This window comes from Onychostoma macrolepis, chromosome 07, assembly GCF_012432095.1.
Source record: "Onychostoma macrolepis isolate SWU-2019 chromosome 07, ASM1243209v1, whole genome shotgun sequence".
Classification (NCBI taxonomy): Eukaryota; Metazoa; Chordata; class Actinopteri; order Cypriniformes; family Cyprinidae; genus Onychostoma; species Onychostoma macrolepis.
Genome location: NC_081161.1, coordinates 2,253,986 through 2,262,284, shown reverse-complemented (window position 1 = coordinate 2,262,284; position 8,299 = coordinate 2,253,986). Strand labels below are relative to the sequence as shown.

The following is an 8,299-nucleotide window of genomic DNA, read 5'->3' as shown; positions in this document are numbered from 1 at the left end:
TCTAAACTGGGTTCAGAGATGATCACAGTTCTGTGTGGTCTGAACCTGTGGTCTAACTGAGCTCACACTGAGCAATTAAATGATTCCTAACCTCAAAACTGAGCTCACAGCACTGAAAACACTCGAACAAAACACCAGAGTATAAAGAGGAGAAAAGACGGTCATTATCACTGAAAAAAAAAAAAAAAACTTACCGTTTTTGTAGTTCTGCTGTGTCTTTTGAGAGCTGGTGGATGATTGAGTTATTAATGCAGATAGATTGTGTTTACAGAGAGATAACTGCACACACTGATCTCACACTTGAGAAATAAATGCATTGTTGTTATCTATTGTGTATCTTGCATGTAACCCAACATTTACATTGTAGTTTCTCAAAAGACTCTTATCCAGAGCAACAAACTGCTTTAGTTTTGATTTGTGAGGCTTCAGATAACAAGCACATATTTTCTGAATGTTAATCATTAGAGAGTGAAGTACTAAAAAAAAAAGCAGCAAAGCATGCACTGATCATGATACCAATAATAACAATAATAATCATCATCATCATCATCACTTTAGTCAGTAATTTTACATTTTTCTTCTTTTATTCTTATTTATTTATTTATTTATTTATTTTCAGTTATGTATCAGTAGTCATGACTTTCAGTGGTCACTTGCTGAGATAGAAAAAAACAAAAAACTAACTGTACAGTATATATTTATAAATATGTTTTTATCTCACATATAGTGCGAGTGAAATGCAGCTGTAGTGTCAGGACACTATAAATCGTTAGTTGGTGAGATCAGAGGAAGTTAACACCCGCAGGAGGAGCTGGTGATGTTTAAAGGAAGAGATGTAAATATAGAATTAAAAGAAACACGGACAGAAACAGAAAATGTCTGATAAGTGTGACATGTGTCTGCTGGGACTGATCACTCTCTCTGCACTTCTCACAGGTAAAGACATCTGTTTATGATATCATTCATTAACCCATATATATATATATATATATATATATATAAAATTATAAAGCACAATTCTAACATTAAAAAAAAAAGTTTATTTTTGTTTTTACTGTTATTTATTCATTTTATTCTCATCTCACAATATGGATCTGCATTCAGAAGAATTCTTGCAACTGAACATTTGTTGTAATTTCTTGAATAAATAAATGATAATAATAATAGTAATAATAAAAATCATACATCTTACAACAAATGTGGAAGCTAAATGGCAAAATAAAAATATGTTAAGTGTTTTTATTCAATAAGTCTTCCTTTACTTCATATATTTAGTGTAACAGGGCTGACGAGACGTGAGACGTGCGGATCCAAGTGCAAGCTTTTATTTACAGGCATGGTCATAAATACAGGCAGGGTTGAGCAATGGCAAACAGGTATGGCAGGGACAAGACAAAGAGTAAACAAAGACAAGCCTGGGTCGACGATCGGCGAACAGTATCCAAAGGGGCTTGACAAGAGAGGTAATCCAAAACGTAAGCAATAGTCCAGGCAGGGGAAACACAAGCCGACAAAGGCGAGGCAAGGCAAGACTAGGCAGGACTGATGTGTGGTGTGAGAGTCAATATGATGGCAGGGCGACCTCTTGTGGCAGTCGGACAGAAGGGCAGGCCCAGGATTCGTAACATTTAGCATCAAATAAACAATACAATGCCTTCATAGTAATTAAACTGATTAAAGAAATAAGGTTTGGGTTATTCAGAAGAGATTTTGGGGTTTGTGTGAGAGAGTTAACTCATGTGTTCAATATCAGTTTACTCTGCTTGGTTCATTTTCTGCTTAAAACAGAACCACAAAGAGTTTATTTAAACTGTATTTCATAATCAAGTCATCAACCCACATTATTATTATTATTATTATTATTATTATTATTATTACTATTATTATTTGTAGGTAGCAGTGGAGTGGATGAGACTCATGTGTTCTGCAGTTCTGGTGAAAATGTCCGTCTGTCCTGTAATAATGCTCTTTCTGGCTGCACATCAACTACATGGATCTATAGCAGACATTCAGAGACAGTTGAACTGATTGCTGGAGGAATAAAGAAGAAAGACACAGAGAGACATGAGAGACTGAGTCTGGGCTCTGACTGCTCTCTGAACATCAAGAACGTCACAAAAGAAGATCGTGGATCTTACTCCTGCCGACAATATGTGAATGGACCACAACAAGGAACTGATGCACGTGTTTATCTGCATGTTCTTCACGGTCAGTGTTTCTGTGAATATTATGATTATATGTTGAATTAAACAGTAATATTGTTGTTCCTGAAAAGACTGGAATCAGTCGTGTGATCTTTGTCTGATTTCTGTTTCAGTCTCTTCATCATCCTCACAGTCTGAGATCAGATCAGGCCGCTCTGTGACTCTCTCCTGTCAGTTATATTATGATATATTCACTTGTGATAGTTTGGTTGGTTCTGAGAGGATTGATCTGATCTGGGTGAATCAGGCTGGTGTGAATCTGCAGACAGACTCCAGATTTCAGATATTCTCCTCAGAACAGTGTCTCAGCTCTCTGACTACAACACTCCTGAATGAAGATCACAACAGAGAGTGGAGATGTCAGGTTACACAGAGAAACCAGCTGAAGACCTCAGCCACATATACTGTCCAGTATTCAGGTAAATTATTTATATTAACAAATAATTATCAGTAATTTAAATATGATTATAGTCTATGGCGTATCATTCATCTTCTGCAGGTGTAAAGGATTCAACACTGATTCCAGTCAGCAGCTCAGACTCTGAGAAATCAAGCCAAACTACAGCAGCTCCTACAACACGAGGTACATGATCTCTGACACACTTCATCAGTCTCTCACTTTTGCAGTTGCTCTCACAAACAGTTTTTAATCTAATAATCTATGTTATGATGTTGTTTTTGCTACTCAGAGCTGCTGGAGATAATAAGGCTCTGTCATTGAAAGCTAAACTGTAACTTTATGTTTTCACTCATTCAAATATTATCTCTGTATTTCCACAATCTGGCACATAAATCTAAAACTATACATTTATCCTCCATAGCGTCAACTACAGCAGAAACACAGAGTCAAGTGACTACTCTAAACTGTCTAATTCGAGGTTTGTTTATGAATGATTCTCATTTCAGTGGTTTTATTCACATTCTTGTAGAATCAGGAGATGATCATATGCAGCTGATCATAAACTTAGACTTTATGAAGCTTCCCTCTCGGTCCACAAGGAGGTCTCTTAGAGCTCTAACTGAGCCACAACTGGTTCCTTGCTTTGCTTCATTATTCAGATACTACTGATGACTTTATATCATTGAGACTATTAGTGGATTTCTAAATAATTGTTAGTAATTGTTCATTCTTTTATATCCTTGATTTAATCTACAAAGTCATTTACATTCTCACAGATTAATTCTCTTCTGTTTTTCTATCATCTCTCCACACATCTGTCCTGCAGTGATTGTGATTATTGTTGAGATCGCAGTGTTTGCTGCTCCTACTGTGATTCTTCTTCAGATCATCTGTGTGAGAAGAGCTGGTGAGTTTTGAACATCACAGAACCTGAGGATTCACATTGATCTCTAACAAGCTGCAGACACTGTGGGAAACAAACAAAAAGATTGAAAAATTAATTTCAATGTATGTAATGAAATGTAAAATGAGAGGTCATTGAGTTATTTTGTATTTATTTATTTTGTAGGGAAGAAGGACTCCTACGTCCAAGAGGAAATAGAAATAGCTACAATATTAGAATAAAATACTCTCTACAAATATCATTGTATATTGTATAAATTTGGAAAGCTTTCAATATTTTAACCCTTATGTGCTGTTGGGGACGTTTTGGCCACTATGGGGTGCTGTTGAGTCTTAATTTGGCCACAACTTTCTCTGTGTTTCAGCAAATGGAATGATTTTTGGTGACAAATCTTATTTTTACACACATTTTGGGAAAATGCTTTGAAAATTTTCAAAAACTCAACCATACACTGTGGGCAAATTCACTACCCTTTCGTTATGTTCGGGATGAAAACATCCACTAAATTAAACTGCTGTAAAAATGTATCAGATAAATTTTTTTTTTCAATTTTTTTTGCATAAATCTATTATATCAACCCCAGTCCTGATCAAAACTACTAAATGTTTTTAAAAAATCCAGGATTTTTACTCTTTAATTGCCAAGTTCATAAATGATGTCACTGGTTTGGGGGAAAAAACACACAAAATGACTTATTTTCAATATAAAATGTGATTGTGGACTAGATTTTTTTTTACCTTTTATCACAGTCTTGGACATGTCAAAGATTAGTAACAACATTGGCTTTCATGCATTGTTAGTTTTTGTGCAGCATCAGATTTTAATTTTTTCTCCCTCATTTACTGTTTGTGGCTGTTTTTGCCCCATTGACTTCCATTATAATGACATTTTTTGATTGCAAAGCCATGACACCATATAATCATGCATTCTTGATTGTTGCTGGTTTTCCCTGTTGGGAAGAGGTAACATTTGTAATTTTTACTGTTGATCACCAGGTAGCACCATTAACCCTTTAGATAGGCCTGTGCAAAAAAAAAAAAGCTTAGTTTATGGCTTTTATATGGAGTATAACAGCATATTATAGTGTGTGTGTGTGTGTGTGTGTGTGTGTGTGTGTGTGAGAGTAAACTAACAAGGCATTTTGTTTAGTCTGTACTTCTCACCATCAAAAGGCAGCAGGTGCATAAATACACTTACTTTGTTTTTGTTTACTCCATGTAGTTGTGAGAGCTGAGGTGCATATTTTGATTTTCTCAGACGCATCAAGGTAAGTGCGCAAAGGTCTCTCTCTCACACATACACACACACACACACACACACACACTATATGCCGTTATACTCCATATAACTCCATATACAAGCCAGAAACTAAGCTTTTTTTTTGCACATGCCTATCTAAAGGGTTAATGGTGCTACCTGGTGATCAACAGTAAAAATTACAAATGTTACCTCTTCCCAACAGGGAAAACCACCAACAATCAAGAATGCATGATTATATGGTGTCATGGCTTTGCAATCAAAAAATGTAGTTATAATGGAAGTCAATGGGGCAAAAACAGCCACGAACAGTAAATGAGGGAGAAAAAATTAAAATCTGATGCTGCACAAAAACTAACAATGCATCAAAGCCAATGTTGTTACTAATCTTTCACATGTCCAAGACTGTGATAAAAGGTAAAAAAAAATCCAGTCCACAATCACTTTTTATATTGAAATTAAGTAATTTTGTGTTTTTTCCCCCCCAAATCAGTGACATAATTTATGAACTTGGCAATTAAAGAGTAAAAATCCTGGATTTTTTTAAATAGATTTAGTAGTTTTGATCAGGACTGAGGTTGATTAACAGATTTATGAAAAAAAAAATTAAAAAAAAATTTATCTGATACAATTTTACAGCAGTTTAATTTAGTGGATGTTTTCATCCCGAACATAACGAAAGGGTAGTGAATTTGAACAATGCACAAGGGTTAAAGTCTCCACAGATTTTAAATACGATATGAATTAGAGATTGATTAAAAACAGCAACATTTGTACTTTTAATAAACATGAATGGTTATTTACACAGATGGAAATCATAATATAAATATATGGTAAATATGCTTCAGTGTCATGACAACCAGAGAAACTGTGGAAGTCTTTGTTCATGTGTCTATTATCAGAAAAACACCGAACAAGAACAGTGTTCATGACCCAAAGCACTCAAGTACAGTAAATCAACTAAAGAAAGGCTGGAAAAAAGTTATGCTGCTTCAAGTCCTGATCTTAAACCAACTGAGATGCTGTGGCATAACTTAACAAGCACTGTGCTCTCGAGACTGAAACAGATCTGTAGGGAGAGATAAACCAAAACTGCTCAAAAGTCTTATCAGCAGCGACAGAAAACATCTGATGGTTTTGCTGCTGAATCTACAAGTTAATAAATTCAAGAACTCACTTACTTTCTCCGCCCTGCACTGTTTAAGATTACTCAGTGTATTCAATAAAAATTTGAACAATATGATTGTTTGTGTTATTATTTTAGTCTGTTGTGTTTGTCTGTAATTATTAAAGTATGACATGTTCAGAAGGTTCACAAACTTATTCCTGCAGCTGCATATAACTATTTTACATTTAACACCATGTTTTTCTTTATTTTTCAAAATCAAAGAATTGGATACCAAGAGTCATTCAATAGCATTTTTAATTTAATTTTCAGTAAATTAGCGTCTAATTTTCTTAACAGGTTTTCAACTAAATCTTTCTACTGTAAGCACGAGCTTATCGGTTTGCTTCATAATGTTCTGTTTCAAACTATTTAATAACACTTTTATTTAAAGTATTGATCAATTTACGTGGAGTGAAAGAGAGATCAGTTTATTCTTTACATAAACATTCAACATTGTGATTGTGAGATAATCGTGACTTTTTAAGTAACCACTAGGGGTCGCTGTATTTACCAACTGTTTAGTGTTTTTGCCCCGACTGTTTGTTCAGTTTCTGGTCATGAATTCTTGGTAATGTCTTGCTATTTTGTGGTGAGTCCTGAGTCTGCAGCACCTGATTCTGCTGATCTGATCTTCAGTGATTTGTTGAGAAGCAGTAAAGACAGAGAGAGCAGACTAGAGACCGAACCACTTAGACCTTTTAGTAACATCATGCTTGGGCTAGACAAGTAACCTTGATACGATAACAAAAATCATCTGCTGTGAAACAATTTTAGTCAATTGATTGGTTAACTGAGTTACAACTGGGCTTACCTTCACTGTAAAAAAAAAAAAAAAAAACTAATTTTACAGAAAATAACTAAATTTTTTACAGTAGTTTTCTGTTACTTCAAGTTACATTCAAAACTTAGTATAATTACAAACAATATCTGTAAATTAACAACTTGAATGATATTTTAGGTACTATATCATTAAAGACAAATTACAGTATTTTTTTTATTTTTTATTCAGGAAAATTACTGTATTATTTTACAGTATTTTTTGTGTTATTTTAAATTATGTTCAAAACTCTGTAAAATTACAAACAATATCTGTAAATTAACAACTTGACTGCTATTTTAAGTATTATTCCATTAATTACAAATTACAGTAATTCTCATTTTTATACAAAAACATTATTGGATTATTTATACAGTATTTTTTCAGTTTTCTTAGATTATGTACAAATTTACGTAAAATTACAAAAATAATCTGCAGTTAAAAATATGTATGTAGTTCATTATATTAAAGGTTTATGTCCATTCTATCAACTTAATGTTCTTTTTTGTCATTTTAAAGTAAATCTTATTGGTTTTATATTTAGGTGTATTTTTACATTCAAACTCTGTAATTTTATATAAAATATAAAATCAGCCTAAAAATCCACAAATCATGTAACTGTGCAAAAAAAAAAAAAAAAAAAAATGTATTATAAATGTTTTATTTTTATAAAGAAAAAAAAATCAGTGAGTGTATAAAGTACAGTCTAACGTTATAAGAGAAATGTAGCAGACAGACACGTGTAATCACAATAATTTATTGCAGAAATGTCAAAAAGCAGTACCACAGTACAGTAGTCCAAATGACGATGCGTTGTAGTGGCGGTCCTCCACAAAACCCATTGCCTAGACTGTCTAGACTTCCAATGAATGGACAAAATTGATGAGAAAAAAAAAAAACTCAGTTGTGCTCTGAAGGTGAATGAAAGTTATACAGATTTGGAAGGACATGAAGGTAATCTTGAGTGTTTACTACAGACTAATTAACAATCAGTTTGTGCTAATTAACAAAATGGGCAAAGACCCTTGATGATGTAAGTGTTTACAACAATATGTAAGAAATAATTTGATGTTTGAACTTCTTGAGCAGCTGCTTTCACTAATGATTGTAACATTTCATTTGTTAAAAATAAATGTATGACATGCTACTATACTGTACGTATAGACCGATTTTTTTTTTTTTTTCCCCCTCTATGATTGCAAATATATATATTATTTTGCAATCTCTGTAGACATCACACCGCATCCTCTTGAGAAGCCTGTGTTTGTGTTCAAACCTTCAGAGCTCGCTCTGCCAGACTGCTCAACAGCTTTTTCCCCCAGGCTGTGAGAGCCCTGAACTCAAATCACCCCGCCCCTCTCTGAACCCCCATACAAACCCCCTACCTCCTGAAACATGGACCATCTGGAACTTTTTTTTGTGCAATCGAAGTGTGCTACACACAGGTGAGTGGGCCTGTACAAACCACCTGTAGTAGCACACTCTCCTCCTCTATGCGCACTAGTCACTTTTCACACACACTGGTGTGTGTATACAAATCCCACAAAAG

General features: G+C 34.1%; 1 protein-coding gene across 3 annotated transcripts; it reads left to right on the top strand.

Annotated features, from left to right (window-relative positions):
* The first annotated feature begins 875 nt into the window (after positions 1-875).
* Positions 876-3,947, top strand: LOC131543578 (uncharacterized). Of its 3 annotated transcripts, none has more exons than XR_009271935.1 (6): positions 876-936; positions 1,894-2,208; positions 2,318-2,623; positions 2,704-3,082; positions 3,431-3,511; positions 3,674-3,713. XR_009271935.1 is itself a non-coding variant. In XM_058781065.1 (6 exons), exons 1-6 carry the CDS (start codon positions 876-878, stop codon positions 3,727-3,729), a joined length of 903 nt encoding a protein of 300 aa, XP_058637048.1. In that variant the 3' UTR covers positions 3,730-3,947. The 3 variants fall into 3 exon arrangements, 1 of the variants encoding a protein (XP_058637048.1); XM_058781065.1 differs by having other exon boundaries at positions 2,704-2,787; positions 3,674-3,947; XR_009271934.1 differs by having other exon boundaries at positions 3,431-3,947.
* Positions 3,948-8,299: the final 4,352 nt, after the last annotated feature.